The sequence below is a fragment of the Atractosteus spatula genome, chromosome 3 (genome assembly GCF_055471065.1).
Source record: "Atractosteus spatula isolate fAtrSpa1 chromosome 3, fAtrSpa1.hap1, whole genome shotgun sequence".
Classification (NCBI taxonomy): domain Eukaryota; kingdom Metazoa; phylum Chordata; class Actinopteri; order Semionotiformes; family Lepisosteidae; genus Atractosteus; species Atractosteus spatula.
The window spans coordinates 16,157,142-16,179,129 of record NC_142708.1 but is presented as its reverse complement, the minus strand read 5'-3'; the positions used below and the strand labels follow the sequence as shown (position 1 = coordinate 16,179,129).

Below are 21,988 nucleotides of genomic sequence, written 5' to 3'. Positions count from 1 at the left end.
TTACTTTAAGTACAGCTGGTAGAATACCATTGGCTCTGAAGTTTAAACATGTACTGTATGTTTTTAGAAAAATAATACATTTTTATTATTATTGTATACAGCTTCAGGATATTGTTTAAATAGCTTTGGCATAATTTTGGTTTAATTGATCTTTCGTGACTGACTGCAATGCGTTTGTTGTATAAGCATTAAATCACCTCATTAATGGTTAGACATTTGATTGGGCACTGGAGATGAGGTGACTTCACCTGCTGAAATGTCAAGACACGTGAACTTTACAAAAGAAAAACTCAGGAAGTAACCCATGTACCTCAGTTGTCAAGAGAACGAGTCCTTTGTACGTTCAGTACCTTGGAGAAATTCTTCAAATTCATTCAACTGCAGTTGTGCCATGACTTTTTTTTTTAATGATGATGATCTGGACTGGAGTGTCGAGTCACTACAGAACTCCACTTGTAGTGATGAATTCTAGGCTGATTTTACAGCACTGTATTGCTCAGTTCCTGGTATCTCAACGGCTGCCCCCTTTCCCGGTATATCCTATTGGGAAACCATGCAGTGCACATCCTCGTGCTGCTTGTGTAAAACCAGCTTCTTGCAAGATGAGAATATGACGGTTATGCTCTGGATACCCCATTCATCAGACTTGAGTCTCATGGTAAATCTGTGAGGTTACGTACGGCATCTACTATAGGGCTCAGGGAGTTGTATACAGCTAGTGCTTGTCCAGGCTGTAGAAGACGAAGGTGATGGGATCTTACAAAACAGCTTAACCCAGTGCAGAACAGGCTGTGCAGATAAGCAGCTTGTATGGCTTCTGCTAGTGGCCACACACACACACACTACTAGCCTGTAGTTTACACTGCTAATCAGTCCTCTTCATGAGAAAACATTTTTAGCAAATGGTAATCAGTTTACCAATGTCTGTTCAATAAAATGGCAGCGCACCTGTTACTTAAAAGATTTTTAATTTTCCTGCTAACTATGAATTTGCTGTAGGTACGGTATAAACAATGTTTTTTAATAATATATTTTATTAGAAAGATGTCTAGCTCACAAATGTCTATATTGAACTCAAAAGAGGGCAGTGCTTTCTTGTTGCAATGTTGGTCTCTCCTCTCTCACAAAAAGTACAATTTCTAACTTTTCCTAGAGCTGTCACAGTGAAACAACTGTTTTGATTAATCCAGTCATGTGGATATATTGTTCTTCTTACACATTTTACATTTTTTCCATTTTCTTTTTCTAGGTGATGCTGTACTCAAAAATCTTGATATCAAAGAAAATGCATTGGTAAGTGTTTAACAGTTTTGGCAATAAACAAAAATCTAGTATTATGCTAGGTCTTGTATTTGAATACTCTTGTTGCTCTCTTTCTCTGTCCCAAACAAATAGATGTTGTGTATGATTCCATAAGAAATGTTCAGAAATCAAGTGAAATGCATGCAATATCTTTGTTTATTAGGTTTTACACCAGGTGTCACACCCACTTTGATGATTGATGTATTTCATATTTAATAGATCAGGTGGGTAGCTGCGTCAGCATGCGTAGGCTGCAAAGGAACAAGTAATAAGTTTATTCCATGCTGAAAAAAAGAAGAAAGAGAACACAACGTTTCGGCCGTGGAGCCTGCTTCAGGAAACAGGCTCCACGGCCGAAACGTTGTGTTCTCTTTCTTCTTTTTTTCAGCATGGAATAAACCTATTACTTGTTCCTTTAATATTAAATAGTTTTAATTCTTGTTAATACTTCTCTGTCATAGTGACAAATGCTCTTTTTTGACAAAAAGTAATTCCCCATTTTTTTTTCTTTCAGAGCCAATTGGATATTCCGTTTAAAGTTCGAGCAGGACATATAGGTAAGAAAGTTTGGCTATCGGTAAGGTTTTCTTCAGCTTAATTGCATTATATAATCTTGTTTTGTTTTGTAACTTTTTGTAGTTTACATTTGGTAAATTAGGGGAATGCTGTTAATTAAAAAATTGGTGGAGTTTCAACTGTATTATCTGACTATTTGTTTTCTATATGATACATTTAAAAAAATGAAAATTCTTCTTTCAAGAAACGTCTGAATATTATCATCAGGTCACATCTCTGAAGGAAATGCTAGCTAGGTTAAATGTCTTCCTCCTGTTTGCAAACTCTTACTTTCTTAACTGGTGCTGTTCTGCATCTTACTCATGGACTGTGTGTGATATGGCAATTGAACACATTTCTTGGTGTTAGACGTTCATTTTTTTTGCTGGATTGAAATTTGACCTTTCAGGAGCAATGTGAATCTTCAGGGATCTGAGCTTAATAACTTTATTAAATCTTTGATGTCTTGGCTTCTTTAAGGGAAAACACACTGGCTTATTCTAGATTTTAATTATTTATATATTATTTCATACCCAGCCAGTCGTTGGTTGGATTATAATCTGTCCATTTCAGTTTAAAAAAAATGTATTCAAACTGAAAAATAGCAAAGCAAACAAACTTAACTGCTCCCACAGAATGGTGTGTACCTCAAAAAAGATAAGTTGGGTTATAAATGGGAGGCCATTCAAAACATCTAGCCAGTTTGGTTTTGAGTAACTTATTTATCATCTGTTTGTTAGAAAATGATTGGTGAATGAATTCCACAACAATGGAAAGTATGAAACTAGACCCCGGCATTTGCAACACAGAACCCCCAGCACATGAATAAGTGAAAGGTTAAGGCTTTTTTTTCAGAAATATGCTAGAAGAAAAAAACTCTGATAGCCAGTAAGACAAAAAAAGTACATTATAAGTTGTAAGTTTAAAAATGACAAATAGTAAAACAATAGCTGTTTATATCTTAATTTAGTCATCAGAGCACTGTATTTTTCTCCTAAATGCTTATTATTAAAGAGGATCAGTGAAAATATGTTTGTGCTATTAATGCCAGTGTTTCAAAGAATATATTAAGAACATAAGACGGATTATAAACAAGGTTTCTGTTTATTGCATCTAGACAATTTTGTTGCTAGTGATGGATTGATCTCATCCAGATGTTTCTTGAAAGATACCAGCTTTTGATGATTCTGATCTATTGATTCACGTTAAGGTTAGGTTTAGTTCTTCTGCCTCTCAGTGTAGGACATTTATTTAAGCCAAGTAAGCTGCAATATCTTTCCTTGTGAGCAGTAGACCAAAATAATGTACAGATTTACAGAATATGCTTAATGGGGTCATACTAGTAAATTGTACAATTATCATAGAGTTTCTTGTTTTTAATTCTGAACGTTTAATTAAATATGCTAATATTGCTTGTCTTACTACTTCCTCTCATGAAGTTATCTTCATAAATAAAAAGTAAACACAGAAAAAGTACTGTAACTCTTCAAGATGAATGTTTTCCATTTTGTATGTATTGTTTGTGGATTTACTGTACTACATAACCTGTCCATAATACTCTACTTGTCCTCATTAAATGTATGTCTTATTATTTTTATAAACTTTGTGAAAAGTTGAATTTATGACAGAGGTAATGTTATACTTTTAAATACATTTGGTACCCTGTTACTAACTATAGGGTTAGAGAACAATCTTTGTCCTTCATACTCCTCATGAGCCCTCTTGATATGAAGCTTAAGTAATCTTGCAGCCTTGCAAAGTTTTATTCAAAGTTCAGAGTGTATGGGTGTTAAAAGGCGATAACGTGTAATGCACTGTTGATCACCAATAAAAATCACATTACACACTTACTATTATTGTTATTAGGAAAATAACAGGCAATACTTGAGCTAAAAATGAAACTTCTACACTCTGCAGGCTTGCTTACACAAATTACATTTCAGTTTATGATTTATTCACACTGCTTTATTGACTACAGCACTAGAAAATATTTCTAAATAGTTTTTATGTGTTATGTGATACAGAACGTAATGTGAGGTGTTTTCTCTCAGGCTTGCAGGTGAAATAAATATCACGATGAGGCTTCTCTGATTCCTGATTAATATGTCAGACTTGTTGCCTAGCCCTCTGAATCCTCTGGGAACAACTCCTTAAATGAAGGAGACATTGATGCTTGACACCTGTAAGAAATCTGCATCGCATCTAGTATTTCAAAAGACATTTCCATGGGTAGATGCTTTCTGTTTAATGATACACATTCATCATTTGAAGTGTACATTTGTGTGGTTGATTGAAGAAACTTTCACCTCAGGCTATTGACACTAGACTTTTCTTCTAGGATGCTGAAGAGGATGCTGTGTCACTTTTTATTAATAACTATGTATAGTGTATTTCTAGTGATTAAGAGCGGTGTATGTTATTTTTTTAATAGTTGAAAAGATGAATAGAAGTGTTCGCCTAACTTCTAGGTCTCTGCTATGTGTAATATTTAGTATGGGATTAAAATAGAAAAGGAATACATTAGATCATTTCATAACACCTCGTGATCACTAGTCTAGGTACATGTAAATTAATGTTGGAAGATGCAGCACAGAAAGGTGGAGAGACTATTTAAAGCTGTGTAGGTTGCCTCCAATATTTATCCTGATCTTTTTAATGCATTTCTTAAAATAGTAAGGCATCCTTGCAAAATTGAAGTGGACAAATGACCTGCAATGTGCATTAAAACAATGAAGAAATGCACATCTGAATTCTCCATTCTAAACATGGTTCAGCATGTTCCTTGTTTCTCATGAAAAGTTCCCTTTCTGATGCCTATTGCAATTCTTATGCTTTTTGCTATTGTTATGAGGCTAGATATTTTGTTGCATAACTAAATCCTTCACACAACTTTTAAATGCTTGTTGTTTCTCAGGAAAGCTTGAATTGAAGATACCATGGAAAAATCTATATTCTCAGTCAGTGGAAGCCACTCTTGATGGAGTATACCTTCTGATTGTTCCTACTGCCAGTAAGACTTTGAATATGATATTTGTAAACTCGTTTTATTTGGTATCTGTCTGTCGGGAAGGGATTAGATCTGTTACCTTTTGTTTCCTGCTCACCCTTGTACTGTATATTGTCAGTACCTTAATTGTCAGGTTCTGGCACAAACCGGTTTCTCTGCACTTGATTTGATGAGTCTTGTATTAGGAATGTCCCAACAAGAAGACTTGCAAAAGAATGTACTTATGAGAAACCTTTTATTCTCATGAAGTAAATTTATGCAAGAAGGTTGGGCTAATATGTGCCCTGTGATTTACTAAGTTGCTGTATACACAAATACTGAAAATATTACTTTGTACACAGTATTTCTTTCTCCTGGAGGGGATGCTCTGAAAAAATAAGCATTTACTCATTAACTGTTAAGTTTGATACCTCCATGCACTGTCTTTGAAAAGTCTATATGGAAAAAGAAATTTCTTATAAAAAGTGATAGCTTCCAAAGAATTAGATCATCAGATGACAAGTTTCAATTTATTTTTCTGAATAGGAGTTTCAGATGTATAATGTATAAAGAGCAATCAGATAGTAAACTACATACTGATGTTTCAGTTGCTTTGGTACTAATCCTTATTTTTAATACCTGCCTCTTAGGTATAAAATATGATGCAGAAAAAGAAGAGAAACAGTTACAAGAGGCGCGACAAAGGGAGCTGCAACGAATTGAAGACACTAAACTGAAAGCAGCTGAACAAGGTAGATTTGCGGGCACTGAAGACTTGCTGATGTTTTGTGCTCTTTTCATTTGTTCTGCTGAACCTCAAACATGTTTAACGCTGACAATTTCTGGGGAGCTGTTTCCATGCTCGGTGACCCCAAGATACAAGTTGAACAAGTAAAGCTTGTTTGAAGGCTAAGGAAATGCCCTTTAATATTGTGCAATTAATGCATGTATTTTATTTTGCATGCAGCAAATCCCAAATTAGAAAAACAGGACACTTTTGTTGAAAAGCTCGTCACTCAGGTAATTAAAAACCTGCAGGTGAAGATCTCCAACATCCATGTGCGATATGAAGATGATGTAAGTACCTGGACTGTATCTTCTCTAAAACAAATATTTTGTTGTTTTTTATTTTAATAAAAGATAATTAAAACACACATTCCTTTTTTTCAGATTACTAATCCCAGTTCACCTTTGTCATTTGGAGTATCTCTTCAGAATCTCAGCCTTCAGGTGCTGTATGTTTACATTAATTATTGTAAGAATTGCTCTATATAGAAGCTTTAGGGAATCCTCTCTGGTTGGAATAGAATGCACAGATCCCTTGTGTATTCTTTATTTGGGATTTGGAGGGGGAGTTCAGTTTATTAGTAGGCATCTGGTGTTTTGGGGTATTAACTAAACTTCAGTGAAATGCACTGAAACATTGGTTTCTCGTTGGTAAATAAATTAGATGTGACAATGTTACATTCAAAGTCGTAACAAGCTTAAAATTGCCTGTAACCCAATGTCTCATTTGCTACACTTTTATTTGTTTCTTATGTTAAGAAAATAATACAAATTATAACGATTAATTTATTTGATATTCTGAGATCCAACAAAAGGGTGTTCATAGGAATGACCCTGCAGTATTTACAGCCAGTATACAGGTTTTTCTTTCTTTAACAGAAACTTTGTTGCTTTAATACCCCATTGCTGGCTAGGTTTGTACACACCGCTGCAGTGAAGGATAGTGGGATCAGGGCTCAGGACTAGCCACTGAATGTTGGTGGGTGACTTAGATTGCGCCAGTAAAAGTCCCTGCTGTGTAAAAGGGCATAAATAAGAGTTGGATGAAAGTGACAATGAAAATAAAATAATACAGAAATTGTATATTAACAGTATTACAAATTGTTTTTGAAAGCCAAGGCTAAAGTCAGTGCCTCCCTGGCATTAGATGCAGTTTTCAAGTAAGAAAATAAAGACATTGCATGGCAGACTAAGTACATGAACAGCTGTGCACGATGGCAGAGGTCACCCTTACCTCCTTCACTGCCCAGTTGATTTGGAACACTGTGCTTCCAGCCTTTCTAAGCAAGATGCACGACAGTAAACCAAGAGTCCGACCTGCAAAATGGTTCCTCTCCTCTTTTCCTGTCTTCTGCCTAAGAATATATTGCATGTTCTCACTTACTGTGCCTTGTCCCTTCTTGATTACATACAAATATGTAGTGCTATAAATTTCTAATTCCAATAAATGTCCCTCATGTTTTCTGGCAGTTAATTTTTTCTGATAAACATAAACATTAGAAAATACTTTCCTCTGTCCAAAGTTATTTAATTTACAGTTGAACATTTTTAGAATGGTTTTAAGCAAGACACGTTATCCAATTCCTATTTCACTGGGGGTATGAATACATCTGGAGAGTACTGTATGTGATTTAATATTAGGATCATATTTGCATTTCCATTTTCTTTCTCAAAATTTATGACAAGCAGTGTCTTGTCCCCTTAAAAGCAGTATTTAAGTCCCATTAAAACAAAGCAGTGTTGTAATTCAGCTGTCATCTTCCTGCAGACAGCAGATGAGAATTGGAACCCATGTCTACTGGATGAAAAAGCCAAGTTATTTTTTAAGGTGCAGTTGTCTTTGATTGGTTGGTTAATTGAGCAATTTAATTTGCTAATTGTTATTTCCAGTATTAAATTGCTATAATTTAAGTAAATAAAAATAGTTTGTAATAAGCCTTTTAATAAGAATTGAGATTCATATTTTGAAAACAGCAAGTAAAAAAAAAAGTTTACAAAAACTACTTTGTTTTTTCTCATTTTGAATGGTACTGTTTAACATAAAATATATAGTTTCCAAACCTGTAACTGTAGTCAAGAAGTCCTTTTTTAAATTAAATTTTAATTTTGTTCTCCATGTGACTGCAGCAAGGGTTACTGTAACTCTTGCTTTAAAATACTGTAGATGTTTAATATGTTTATAATGTTAGATGGTGGTTTGTTTGCAGCTTGTTCGTCTGGATAATCTCTTTGCATATTGGAATGTAAATTCAGAACTCTACTCAGTTCACAGCCCTGGAGAAGCCCTGGTGAGTAATCGGTCACATTGGCATCAGGTTTTGTCTGCTTTTCATGCAACAAATACCATTTTTACTAATAAAACAAACTTTTTTTCCTTTTGATTGTTTAGGATTTTGTGGCAGGAAGACAGGAAGTAGCAGATTGTAATTGTAGCCACTCACTTTGCACATTAAAAGAGCAAAGCAAGTTTCCAAACTTAGCACCTTCTTTTATGTTAGAGAACTGATAACCTAATAAATGGTATAGGTACACAACTGGCAAATAATGACTATATTTTATACTACATTCTATACAGAAGGAGAAGACACCATTCGTTTGTTCTTCATGCTCCACATGTGCTACTTTTAAGATAATTTAAAGTGTTCACAAATGAACAATTTTATGTGACTGAAAACTGTTTCAGAAATTTGTGCTCTTAATGTTAAAGGTTCTGTTTCTAATTTCTTATTTGTTCTTTTTCTATTTAGAGAAGTTTGAAGACCAGCATTGCAATGCACAATTTGATACCACAGGACTATGATTTTAGTAAGCAACAGTATCTCTTCGAATTGTATATCGAATTATAGTTATACTCTAGTTCCTTCCTGTGAAAGAAGTGGTTTGGGAGGCCAATCTAAATCCAAAGGAAGGAGTTAGAGATATCCAGTACACAATGGTGTCTTCAGGATACAAAGTATTGCAAATTGCCATTTTAAGTTACCTTAATAAATTTTGGCAGGATTATTTAATTATAGTTGGGTTGCAGGAAAAAGACTCTTTTGAACTGTAAAAAGACTCAAACTCAAACTTGCCAAACATAATTTGAATAACATTTGGAAAAACATTTATTGTAGTCAACTGAAATTAATATCTGGCTTTTTGGACATGTTTATCAGAGTTATTTTTGGTGTTAAAAAGATAAAGCTCTTATTGAGAAAGCACTGTACCTATTGTGAAATATTTGGGGTGTCTATAATGTTTGGGCACGGTTTTGCATGTATAGGTCCTGGAACCCTTGGATTCCAGCTGTTTCTACTGAGTATCCCATTGTTGGCTGAAAATGGACATTGACAAAGGAATGGTTTTGCACTGACTGGCCATCTCAGTTTATGGAAACTTTGTGATTCAGAGTCAAGATGACTGTTCACAAATGGAAACCAAAGAGTCTGAAGAACTTAGAGGAATTTGATATGGAGGAATGTTAATAAAGTTCTCCGCAAAAGTGTGAGAAACTCATAGTACACCACAGGAGGCATCTAGTCAGTGTAATCCCTGCCAGAGGAAGATTTACAAAATGCTAACTATAGAGTTGTGAATAAATTCACATTCATTCATTATTTCTATTTCATAACAGTTATGAATAAGTGGGAGGACTCTGCAATTTGTTTGGGTTGCTTTATTTATTGCTTTATATATCTCAGAAATATATACTGATGGAAAAAAGACACGCAGCGTTTTCTGTAATGAGAATACTATTGTGTTACAGCTTATGTAGTTTCACAAAAAAGTTGTCAGTTTTTTTTAAGCCCTCTGACCAGCAATACAGCTTGTGCAGTGAGGCATTGCAACTTGCCAATCACACGAAAGCTCGTTAGGTGAACTTTTACACAACGAGGTCCAGGTGGAACAATGCCTGATCAGGTCACCTTTAAAAAGGCCTTAATTCAAAGCTTGGGACACTGCAAGAAAAAGACCTCACTCAGTCAGTTTTCTGTGCATTCCATAATGCCTCGAATGTCACCAGAAGCAAGGGAGAGGGCCATTGGCATGCTGCAGGCAGGCATGTCATGTGCCAGCGGTGCCAGACACTATGGAGTAAGCCGCTCCACTGTATCCTGACTGCAGAGAAGGTTTCAGCAGACCGGCAGGATAGATGACCTTCCAAGATCCGGTCGCCTTAGAGTGACTACACTGACAGATCAGACTGGTCCATTCGAGACATCGTTTCAGATCTGCCACCCGTACTGGTGCTGAAACTGCCGGCAGACACTGTTACGACCCCAAGTGTCTAGGGGTAAAGGGGTGTAACATTTAGGATAATTCTTTTGGAAGCAGGGGGGTTTTGGTGAGGGACTAGGAAGCGTGATAACAGGGGTAAGGAACTAGAGTGGTGCCAAAGGAAAGAAAATAACAAACAAAATGGAGCTGGCTAGGACAGTGAGGGAAAGCTAATCTGACTACAAAAGAAAACCCGAAACACACGGTCTTCGGCATCTTCAACACCCTAGCTTACCTGCACTGACTACCCAAAACCATACAAGACAAATGGCACTCACCCGTACTAAACTAGTGTACTAATACAAAATCAACTAAGTGTGTAAGTGTACCCAACAACCTAAACTAACCTTATATACAAAAGTTCACACAAAAACACAAGTGAACCAGGAATACAAATAAGGGAAAACAAGAGTAATCAACAGGAGCAGGGTACAAAAGAACACAAAAGTTGAACATGTAACACTGGAGCAAGGTAATGGCAAAACAAGGATGAACACACAAACAAACGAAAGTACAAAGAAACTAACAAAAAACAACAAAACAACAAAGCCAAAGCTATACGAAAATATACACACACAAAGCAAAACAAACCAACAAACGAAGCAGAAGCAATAACCAGAAACGAAGCGAAGCGAAGCGAAGCGATAACCAAAACCAAACGGGACCGAAGTCAAACGAAAAAGGCCTCTCCTTGCTGAAAACCTCCATGTTATATGCTGAATAAGATGTGTTCTGATTGGCTGAGAGCTAATTGATGATGACGTCATACTGAAAGTATGGTGTAATGGTGGGCCAATGGGGAAGGGAGAACAATCAAGGGTCACCAGTGTGGACATAACAGAAAAAACACACACAGAACACACACGGGGACGTAACACACTGGGAATGCCCGCATCAGTGACAGGACAGTGAGGCTCCATGCTGCTGGCATTAAAGCAAGGCAACCTGTCAGAGGGCCTCAGCTCACACCTCCTAGATGTCACACCCGACTGGTTTGGGCCAGACAGAGGCTGCGACAACTCGTCAGCAGTGGCATCAGGTCCTCTTCACGGATGAGTCACTCTTCAGCCTGTTCCATGCGGACGGGAGGGCCAGAGTGTGGAGGAGGAGGTGTTGCGTTTCTTTTTACCATCAGTATATATCAAATCATCAGTTAATTTTAGGAATATTTTTTCACTTCTTTTCTAAGCAATCAATTAACCAAACGAACCATTGCAAATACTGTTAGAATAAATATTTTTTTTCAAAATGTTTTGAAATATTATTTGTTCGTTTATAGTATTTCGTCCAATATCGACCAGAGCTAAACTTCGTATGAATCCACGTGCAGACATTGACTTTTCCTCACCAAAAATGGACTTGGTCGTTAACCTCCCAGAAGTTGCCATTGATCTCAACAGACCTCAGGTAAGTTACTGTATAAGTTGAATTAGATTTAACGTTGTAATCAACTAGAAGAGGCTGAGTGCATAACAGATAGAACTATAGTCATTAACAGATAAAACTATAGTAAATATTAACTAGATATGGAGGATTAAGTTCTGCATCAATGGTTTAACTATGGTGAAGAATCTGCAGGGGGAATTCAACAAATAATTAATCTGTTTTTCATTGTTGAAATATTGTATTTCAGTACATAAGCATTTTGGAGCTTCTTGGATCCGTGGATATGATGTCAAGAAATTTGCCATACAGGAAGTACCGACCAGATGTTCCTGTTCACACAAATGCTTACCAATGGTATTCCAGTTTTCTAAATATATACAATAAATGCGCTTGCTTTCAGTGAAAGTTTTTTGTTGCTGTATGCCAATATGGTCATTTGTATTTCCCAACAGGAGATGTCTTCAATTGAATCTAAATTCATGTTTTCTTTGCAACCAGGTGGCAGTACGTAATAACAGGAATATTGGAGGTGAATGTAAAGCCTGGTCTTCACATGTGGTCATGGCACCACATCCGGAAGCACAGACAGGAAGTGAAGAAGTACAAAGAATTGTATAAAATGAAAATAACCAGCAAGAAGCCAAGTGAGGATCTTTTAAAGAGCCTTGAGGTTTGTAATAATTGTATTGGTAATGCTCCTAAAATCAAATTAATCAAAAACTGCAGTTGATCGGATGTTTTTGTATCTTAAGGCTCTATGTATTGATCTGTTGCTTCTTCTCTGCATTTTCAGCAACCTGAAAGAACATTGGATTTATTTAACATTACGCTGGCGCGTCAGCAGGCTGAAATGGAGGTGCGTTCCATACCTTGCTATCATATATATTGATATCGTTGACCTGTTTGGGTTCATCGTTTTGAAAATACAGTGGAATAACAGTCCATTGATCATGAATTACTTCAAGACGGTTTAGAGCAGTGGTTCTCAAACTGTGGTACACGTACTCAGGTGGTACACCCCCAGGTGGTACACCAGATGACCCTGGATTTTTGGTGTGTGCACTGAAAAATTGGGAATTAAAAATTGAATAATTAAAAATTATGTAAATTTTTCATCTGTAATTTACTTAATCAGTTTCAGAAAGCTTGAGAGGGGTTTTCATATTTTCTATTTTAATAAAGTTAGTTTGTGTCAAATACGCAGCCTATGTACTTAACTATGTCGATACAGCGCTAATACTCGAGTGTTCATACTCCTCTCGAGCTGTCGGAGACGCAGCTTAGCACCACATTTGCCAACAGAACAAGTGATCGAAAATGAATACCTCACAAAAATCAAGTATTATGTAATGGCTGAAAGGAATAGACGCCGAGAGTACTGACACCAGCTTCAATAGATCATGCAAACCCGTTGAGAACGAGGAGGATTATACATCGGCCACTAAGGTTACCATATTTGAACATCAAAAAAAGAGGACACCCTGAGGAACTTTGCTATTGCCTTGTCTGGGAAGGGGGTCCGGATGGAGAGGGTTTTCAAAATATCCCACTTTTTATGTTCATTGGTAAAGTAAGTGTGATTATGTTTAACTGTTTGAAATGCATAAGTCCCCTCTGCTGTGATAACAGTATCGTCTGTTTTGCTGCCAGATTTGACTAAATAATCTGTTAATTTGGTTGACAGACTCTCCTTGAATTGCCTTTTTGTGTTTGTCTGAATCAACATGAGCTTGCAAGTCAAGTACACCTTTATTTGCTACGGAGACAAAAGTACCGGGCTTACACACCAAACATTCAGCTTCCCAGTCTTCTCTGCCACTTTGAAAATACAGAAATTAATTTTTTAGTTGTGCTGTGAATTTACACTTTTGCTTTGGCATTTTGTTTGAGGGTAGGAAAACGAGAAACGAAATAGGGAGCCTTTCGAGGGAATGCTTCTGCACTTCACAGACTGAGTAAAGACACTGATATTGAGGCCCAATTTCGCTCTCTCATTACAAAATCATACACATACAGGATGAAAACTGAAAGACAATGTGGGTTGTGAAGCGAACTAGAGAAGTTAAGAAATTCTCTCTCTATCTTTATAACTTTTGTAATTATTCTTCATGGTGATGTATATATGGGGTCAAAAATCCGGACATTTTTGGATATTTGAAAATTCCCACCGGACGGAGATATAAGGATCAAAATAGAGGACATGGCTGGGAAAATCTGGACATATTACGTATCGGCCACCAACACTAGCTCTTCTGCTGAACCTGACAAAGACAGCACTGCTAGTGTTAGCAAGCGTCGGAAAATGCCTACAAGGCAGTACGATCCAAATTAACTAAGTGCTAAGTGCTATTTTTATTATATATGTGTGTGTGCGCGCACGCTCATGTTGGTCATTAAGATTTTCTGGGGTTCGTATGAGAAGATGACTTGGAGGTGGTACTTGAATGCTTTGGTTTGATCAGGGGTGGTACTTGGTTCAAAAAGTTTGAGAACCACTGGTTTAGAGAACAACAGAGGCTTAGTGGCACAGAAAATAGAGAAATCTCTTATAGTACAGGAGGCTTTTTACTAATTAATTTATATTTTGAGATTTACTTCCACTTCATCACTGGGGAGTTGATGAGGCTGCAGACTGAAATGTGTCTTCAGTAATGGTCCGTGTTGTGGGGAAATCTCATTTTCAAATGTTTATGGTGGCACTTCTGTCCACAGAATTCTTTGTAGTTATCCTCTGGAATTCACAAATAGTCTTGATATTCACACACATGAAATATATGGAAAATTGAACACCATTCTTGCTTTTTTGTGATCAAAATGTCATTTTGTTTATTTGTAGGCTACAAAAGCAGGGATTAGGATCTACAGGCCGGGTGTGAAAGTGGAGGAACAAGAATCGGGGGGCTGGCTTGGGTGGATGTGGAGCTGGTCAGGAGAGAAAGAAACTCCCAAAAAAGAAGCCAAATCTGGAGGCAAGTTGCCTTATTGATCTGAGCGAGTCTGACACTCGCCAGTAAGGTTGAAGAAATGGGGAAAAATTCTCTGTAATATACATAGTCTTCAAGAAGGGTCGTGTTGCTTTTTTTAATACAACATTCATTAGAGGTACACTAATAATGGATTTAAGGTGGCACAGTTTATGGAATGGGTCTTAATAAATACTTGATCAATCTCATAATATTTACTGTAGAATCACAGCATATCCATTCAGTAGAACTGGAGCATGTTAAGAATTCCTTTGGGAATGACCCAAAACACAGTAGGAGATAAAGTAGTAATAAAGATAAACATAGGAAGGAATATTGGAAGTAAATATAGTTATTCATAGTTTCAGACATTAGAAAAAGTTCTGCAAGGCAGTGAATTATTAATGATGAAAGACAAAAGAAAGCAAGTATTATCAGTACAGATTGCTATGGTTTAATCATGTAAATCTGACAGGTATACAAATGACCTAGTAACATAATTAAAATTTGCTAAGTAAAAGGAGAATTTTTACTTATCTGTCAGTAGAAATCCAGTCCCTCGCCTGCATTAACAGGGCATTAACAGATTAAGTCTGACAGTCTTATGTAGTTCTAGTTGGAAAGATCTGATAAGAAATACATGCTTTGTTCTTATTTTGTTTGGCTTCTTTGTTCATCGTGGTAAACAAGTAGAATTCAAACACAATATGCTAAGAATCCTCCAGTCCTTTAAGTGTCATGCCTGAAATCTGTTATGTATTTTCTTTCTTCCCATTTTTGTCTTGGGAAAAGCTACAGTCTTGTAAGTGTTAAGGAATTTCAGTCTTTTAAATTAAGATTGAAATACCAAAGTTTTTCACTTTATAGCTGTACTACAGTCTTTATTCAACATTGATTAACATTATTCCATTGTAGATTGTTCTCCATTTCATCCCATAAATTACACAGCATAACATTACATTTAGTGAGGTGTGCTTCTCATCCTTTTCAAAAGGATGGTTTCAACCAGGTTGCCATTACTGTCATAAACAGTTCCATATTGAAAAAAACAACAAATCAAAGATATTTGTATAACTCTGTTTCAGGGTTTGATGAGCTGATGACACCTGCAGAAAAAGCTAAACTGTACCAAGCAATCGGATACAGTGAAGCTACTGTTGATCCCACACTGCCAAAAGATGTGAGTTACTTTTTATATACTGTCTTTAATGATCTGTTGTCATGAACAGATTTAAGAATATAATACAGTATATTTTAAATACCTATTGAAAACCTGGTACAAAATATCAGGTAACATTTAATGACCATCTCTCTAAAATCATTATTCTGCACATAAAACCTTTGTAGACAACTATGATATCATTGTGTACAAAAATTAGCAGAATAAAAGGAACAGCTTAACATTTTGGATCATTTTATTTTTTACAGTTTGAAGACAAGAGGATTTCTTTCCAGTTGTTGAACCTGTCCATTTCAATCAAAGAAAGTCAGAAAAAGGTGGACATCATCAAACTTGCCGTGACTGACTTAAGTGCAATGCTGACACAGAGGCCTGGTGCTCAAGCAATGAAGTAAGTGTGAAATTCTCCTGTCTAAATTAGGCTTTTACATCTCGTAATGATTTCTACATGAATTGTTTATCCAATTAAGTGAACCAAACCATGCGAAATGCAGTTTTTTAGTAAAATGTGCAGACCTAAGGTTTTGATTCTTTTTAAATACATCTCTCACACACTCAGTCGGTTTCTTTCCCTGGCGCTAAACTACAGTAGATCACACCTCTGACATTTTTTATGTTGCATGCTTAATACTCAAGATTACTTTATTGACATCCTGCACATTAATTACAGCATCTTTAAGCATAACGTATGCTGGAGTGTATTTTCCTTAACTATTTATTGCATTACAGTACATTTATTAATGCAGATTGTTAGGCTGTTTTTTTTAACAATGCGTTTCCCAATTTTTTCGCCAGTCATCTTTCACAATGTGCTGTTCTGTAGAGTACAGTTACTGCCTGCAGCTCACCTTTGAAAAGGTATTAGACTAATAAGTAGTGTATCCATTTGAAAACCACCATTTTGAATAGCAATGCATTTTACACACAGTTCAAATGAACAATTAAGGGTTTATTCAATGCTGAAAAGAGACACTTTTGGCTGTGGAGCCTCCTTCAGGTGTCTATGGTTCAAATACTTCAATAGTTCAAATTATGCTACATTCAGAGTATTTCTGATGGCCAGTTACTTAGTTAATTTGTCACAATGTGCATTTTTCACCAGGATTTGCATTTAGAAAGGTAAAGTTCCGTTAGAAGTAGTGGGCAATCTGGTTGCTTGGTAGTAGCTTTCAGAAATTTTTTGTGCGCCAAATGTCAAGAAATGCCCAATGTCCTTTGAGGTGGATTCCATGTTCGTTCCATGCTGGGTAAGCAACTTGGGAACTCATCTTGGTGTATTTCATGCTTTTTTCTTCTTAAGAAATGTAGAATTCTTCTTCATCGTCTTTATCTTTATAAGGTATAAATACCTTTATATTCTTTAGTTTAAGAATAAAATTGCTTTGATATCTGTATTTTGGAATTTATCCTTTTAGAATATCTGCAAAGTTGAGTTCATTTGAAGTCACCGGGTTGCCAAGGAATAAACTGGTGCCGACCCTGCTGTCGTCGCGAAATGTAGCCCTAGAAAACAAGAATCCACTGCTGAGCGTCATGTTTGAGACCAACCCTGTCGATGAGAGTGCAGACCAGAGGTTAAGAATAGAGTCTCAGCCTCTAGAAATTGTGTACGATGCTGTGAGTATCTCTGGGTATATTTATTTGTATTAAAAAGAGGTTCACTCAACTGAATGAGTAAATTAAAAGGTTAATTGTCCTCCAGCACATACAGTACATTAAACATCATATGTTTCAAGAGGAAGTCATATTCATTTATAATGAACACTGATACTAAATGTCTTGCTTGAAAAAGATATATATATATACTTTTATTTTATAATCCTCATGAAGGAATATTTTCAATGCGTGTTCCATGTATCATGCTAATCATGCTAATTTGTCCTTTTTTTTGTTTCAGTTGACAGTGAACAGCATGTCAGACTTTTTCAGGCCACCTGAAGAGTTGCAGCTTGACGAACTGACTTCCGCCACTTTGATGAAATTGGAACAATTCAGGGACAGGACATCAACAGGTTAATGTTGAAAATGTTCAATTCTGAATTCCAGAGACTGAGGAATGATTTTGGTAGTGTCGTTTAACATGAAGTTATATTAGATTACTAGTCATGAGGTTAAGGATCTAAATGTGCTACCAAAGCTCTGTACGTAATTGCTATTACTAGTCATGCTTTTGTTAACCTTAGACAAAATTAAGATTATATACTGTAGATTAATGGCAGATGAATTTTAGTCAGTTTAACTTAAAAGTTAAATTTAATTCCGTAGTGAAAAGTAGAAGGAAAATAAAACAGTATTTTGGCTTCAGAGCCTATTAAGGTGTGCTTTTCATTCTGTCCATTTTCCTTCTGCTTTTCAGCATGAAAGCAATCTCTATTTGTTCCTCTGTAGCTTGCACACTTCCATAGCTCCGCTCTCAAATCTTTCATTTATACCCACTTTGCAGCTGAAGGTAGTGTAGTAAAAGAGTTACTGCCACAAGGAAGCCATAATTATTTGGCTAGCCAATAGACTTCTTCTATGTGGTGAATTTTTGATGTTGAAAAGCACGAAAGGATAAAAGGTTATGAGCCACAGGTCTCTGACACTTATCCATAAATTGATGACACACTGCTGGAGTCCTTTGAAGCTGTGAGAAGAGAAAAGATTGATGCTCAACCACTGATCTCACTCAGGATGAGGGCTGGATCAACTTCAAGAGCTTTCTACGTCATGTCGGTCACTACACCACACTTCCTTTTCATTCTGTTGTATATGTCATCAGTCCCACACAGTGCCATTCATGGAATCTTAAAACAAAAAGTTTCTGGATAGTTAAATTACTGTTTATGTTCAGGCCTTTTTGGATCATGTAGTTATTACTAACGGTAACGGTAATGGTCATGGCAACACATTTCTGGGTTTTTATGAGGGCTGTAGCTAAGAGCTGGTTTCGTCAAGCAGCTGATATAAAGCCTAATTGTCCTTATGCAAATTGTTTTTTTTTTCTTTGTATGAGTTAAATGGTAGAAAGATTCAAATAAATTAACATGCATAAAACAATGTTCTTGCCTCTAGTGATTTACAGTATATTAAAAAAACAGTAGCAGGTTTGTTTTTTTTAATTCCTGTTTCTGTGTTAATGCTTTAGATGTACTTCTTTTGACATTTGCTGTTGGCATTTAATGTAAATTGCTTGCATACACTTGTTACTGTATGAAGCAATACAACCAGTGCAATATCCACTTAATGTAATGCAATATTTCCATGTTTGAGCTTGTTTTGTAGTTAGTACTAATGATAGAAAAACCCAATTACCTTGGTATCATATTTATTTAGCATACATCTAGTAAAAATTATTTTCTATGGACAGTTTCAACTTCTTTTTGGTAAATATTGTGTGTTTCATATAAGATGTATTGTCTTTATCTTTAGGCCTTATGTATGTTATTGAGACACAGAAAGTTTTGGATCTGAAAATAAACCTCATGGCTTCATATGTAATTGTTCCACAAACTGGCTTCTATGATTCTTCTAAAAACCTGGTAGTCTTGGACCTTGGACATTTCAAGGTAAATGGGTTTCATTTTGTTTTTTATCAGAAAGTTTTTAGGAGGTCTTTTCATGAATAATTGGTGTTTATATTTTTATATAGGTCATGTAATTGACTTTAGACACTGTTTAGATGGTTTACTGTTTATGTTGCTTAGAAAAGATAGATACTTTATTGATCCCATGAGGGAAAAGGGAAGAGTTGTGAACAAATGTAGTCTCTCTAAGACTATTAACTTTTCACCTCTTTTTTTTTGTAAAGGTCACCAGTAAAAGTCGCAAAGATCTGCCCCAGCTAACAGTGGGACAGAGCACTATTGAGGATATTATGTCTAGAGCCTATGACAGCTTTGATGTGCAGCTAAGCAGCTTGCAGTTGCTTTACAGTAAACCAGGTAAGTTTTTAGGAAAGCATGCATTTATTTTTAAATGCACGTGCATAGCCTACAGTATAAAACGTAGATGTTTGGTTGCAATTTGGTACACAATTTTTTGCAAAGTCACTGGTGTGCTCATACAGTAAGTGTTTTCTGCAAAGAAATGATCCACTTTGACAGGATGTCAAAAGTGTTTAATGTAGGTTTTCTTATGCAGAGCTTTAGTTTCTCTTCTGATGTTACAAGGTTCATTCTTCACTATTCTAATTCCAGCTTATATAGTGACAGATCCTCCTCCTTATCTGTTGGGCTCTGGAACAAAATGCAGCAAAAAATGTTCCTCACATTGTCTCAAATGTTTGACTCGCCTGTGATCAAGACAGAATCTGGTCTCATTAGAGCAAAATACCAGAAGTTGATGGTTCACTGTAGTTGAGCACAATCTTATGTGAATTATCCCCGGATGCTTTGGTTTTCGAAATATTTTATATCCAGATTTATTTAACCAGGAAAAAGTACAATATACCGTAAATCACATTCTGTCATAGCAAGTAAGCTAGTAAGGAACAATTGAAAAAAACATAAGCAAAAATGTATAACATTAGCCAAGTGCTCATACATAGTTACTGTTTAGATAAGTGCCCAAAGATATACTTCACGCTATTTGATCTCAAATTGGGGATCTTGATCAATGGAGCAAAATAAACAGATATAATGACATGCTATTTATGTAAGCGAACAGTAAATTACAGAATTACAATTGTTTATTTTATAAATACGGTAAATAATAAGGTTTTCTTTTCAGTCTTTTTAATAATTCATAAAGAATACAGCTAGGGGGCCACAGCTTAAGGATCTTCTGAAGTGCCTATCAACGATAAGTGATACCTGAGCTGACTGTTTAGAAATTCCTGTTGTATTTGGAATGACACTGCTGATTTGTACAGTTCACAAAAGGTCACTTGCAAGGTTGTGAGAATATGGTAATATTGCCAGTGGTTTGTTTCTGACTGTACATACTGTACAAAGAGGTCGTGATGCTGAAGTCCCACTTCCAAGCATCGTTGATGCAACTGCTAATGGCGTCATTACTTCTACAGTGTCTACTATGACTTCTGCTATTGGTTTACCAGTGTTTTGCACAACGTAAGACAGGGTCATTTTATTTATAATCTGATGTGCCACATAAAATTCACCAAAACATATACATTTTGTAATGAGTGATGAATAAATGCAAAGTGATCAGTTAAAGGCGTAGAGACAAATGTAACATGACTGTCACAATCTGAAATATTGATCAAAACGCAGAGTTTTACATACCAGTCATTTCCAGATTCTAGTCCTTGAGAACCAGAATATGATGCTGTAGAAAATGATGCTGATTTTTGTGGACCTGCGATGGACTCGCATCTTATCCAGTTAGGGGTGCAAATGTCTGCTCTGTTTTGTCTTGTGCTCTATTCTTCCAAGATTTGGCTTCATGTTGCTGTCACGCCAAGTTCTTTGAATAATCATTGAGATCAAAGCAGCATTTCTGTTTAACTGGGTTTGGGAAGTGTTGCTTATTTTGTTAACTGGATTAAATATTTTGCTTATCCCATGGGTAAATTAATGTTTTGTCCATGAGCAGTCCATGAGTTAATTTGTGATTGAATATGCATTATGTTCTTTAAGTGCCATGCACACACAATGTTGATCCACCATTTCAGATTGCAAGGTCTAAGAAAAATAAAAGCTCTCAGAATTGTTTTTAAAAGGAAAAGTCATTTTTCGCAAGTTCTGATGTGAAAATAGTGCTTTGTAACCAGGTGCTTTGTACTTCGTGTCTAAATAAGATGTACTTTTTCAAGTAATTTTAGTAAATTTGCAGCGTATGTATTTTTGTTTCAGATGAAAATTGGAAGAAAGTGCGGAAACTAAAACAATCTCCTCTTCACATTTTGGAACCTGTTGATTTGAAAGTGATCTTCAGCAGAGCTATGGTTGTAACAGATTCAAGGATGCCTAAGTAAGTTCTTACTTGGTGCACCCCTTACCATATATATATATAATTGTCTATATAAATTAGACATGTAATCGTACTGAACATATCACTTTTGGTCTTCACTGCATTTTTTATGGCTAAAAATTTCTGAACATTATTTCAGAATTTTTACACACTTTAAATGTAGAGATCTGGTTCTGTCACCTAGAATCCGAGTCATAGCACACATGTTTTAGCTCAAAATGATAATGATAAAAATAAGGTGGCATAGTTCCAACCTTTGTTTGAATTTCTAAATTTAATTACAGGAATAAACTGGTCAGCTTTTGATGGGAGACATTTTCCATGTCTGACACTAACATGGAAAAATATGCTGTGTCAGTTATTAGTGAGTTAATTAAATGTCTCCAGGTTCTGTCAAAATAATGAAATCAAAACAATTTTGTTTCCGTTTACCAATGTGGTAAACAGTCTCACAGCTTAAATAAAAACTGACAAAACCCCTGCATTGTAAAATATGTTTTCTAACTTGTTTGCTTAGTGATTACAGATCATTTTGATGAATGCATTTTGTCTGCAATAAGGTCATATTCAAAGGTGGTATTTCACTGATATATTTCAGTGTTATTTGGAGGTGTATATGAATAGACAACAATTTTATTGAATTCAGTAGTTTCAGTATAT

The 21,988-nt window shown here is 35.9% G+C and overlaps 1 protein-coding gene across 2 annotated transcripts in view; it reads left to right on the top strand.

Moving 5' to 3' along the window:
• Nucleotides 1-21,988, top strand: part of vps13a (vacuolar protein sorting 13 homolog A) — a 71,456-nt gene that overhangs the window by 6,285 nt on the left and 43,183 nt on the right. For both annotated transcript variants that reach the window (XM_088910682.1, XM_088910683.1), the window contains exons 2-22: nucleotides 1,250-1,293; nucleotides 1,817-1,859; nucleotides 4,772-4,867; nucleotides 5,494-5,595; nucleotides 5,811-5,920; nucleotides 6,014-6,073; nucleotides 7,398-7,457; nucleotides 7,837-7,917; nucleotides 8,377-8,434; nucleotides 11,166-11,293; nucleotides 11,520-11,626; nucleotides 11,771-11,942; nucleotides 12,066-12,128; nucleotides 14,109-14,241; nucleotides 15,321-15,415; nucleotides 15,664-15,806; nucleotides 16,831-17,032; nucleotides 17,313-17,427; nucleotides 18,827-18,963; nucleotides 19,206-19,338; nucleotides 21,211-21,328. In XM_088910682.1, the coding sequence (XP_088766808.1) occupies nucleotides 1,250-1,293; nucleotides 1,817-1,859; nucleotides 4,772-4,867; nucleotides 5,494-5,595; nucleotides 5,811-5,920; nucleotides 6,014-6,073; nucleotides 7,398-7,457; nucleotides 7,837-7,917; nucleotides 8,377-8,434; nucleotides 11,166-11,293; nucleotides 11,520-11,626; nucleotides 11,771-11,942; nucleotides 12,066-12,128; nucleotides 14,109-14,241; nucleotides 15,321-15,415; nucleotides 15,664-15,806; nucleotides 16,831-17,032; nucleotides 17,313-17,427; nucleotides 18,827-18,963; nucleotides 19,206-19,338; nucleotides 21,211-21,328 (2,200 nt within the window). The remainder of the gene's footprint in view (nucleotides 1-1,249; nucleotides 1,294-1,816; nucleotides 1,860-4,771; nucleotides 4,868-5,493; nucleotides 5,596-5,810; nucleotides 5,921-6,013; nucleotides 6,074-7,397; nucleotides 7,458-7,836; nucleotides 7,918-8,376; nucleotides 8,435-11,165; nucleotides 11,294-11,519; nucleotides 11,627-11,770; nucleotides 11,943-12,065; nucleotides 12,129-14,108; nucleotides 14,242-15,320; nucleotides 15,416-15,663; nucleotides 15,807-16,830; nucleotides 17,033-17,312; nucleotides 17,428-18,826; nucleotides 18,964-19,205; nucleotides 19,339-21,210; nucleotides 21,329-21,988) is intronic.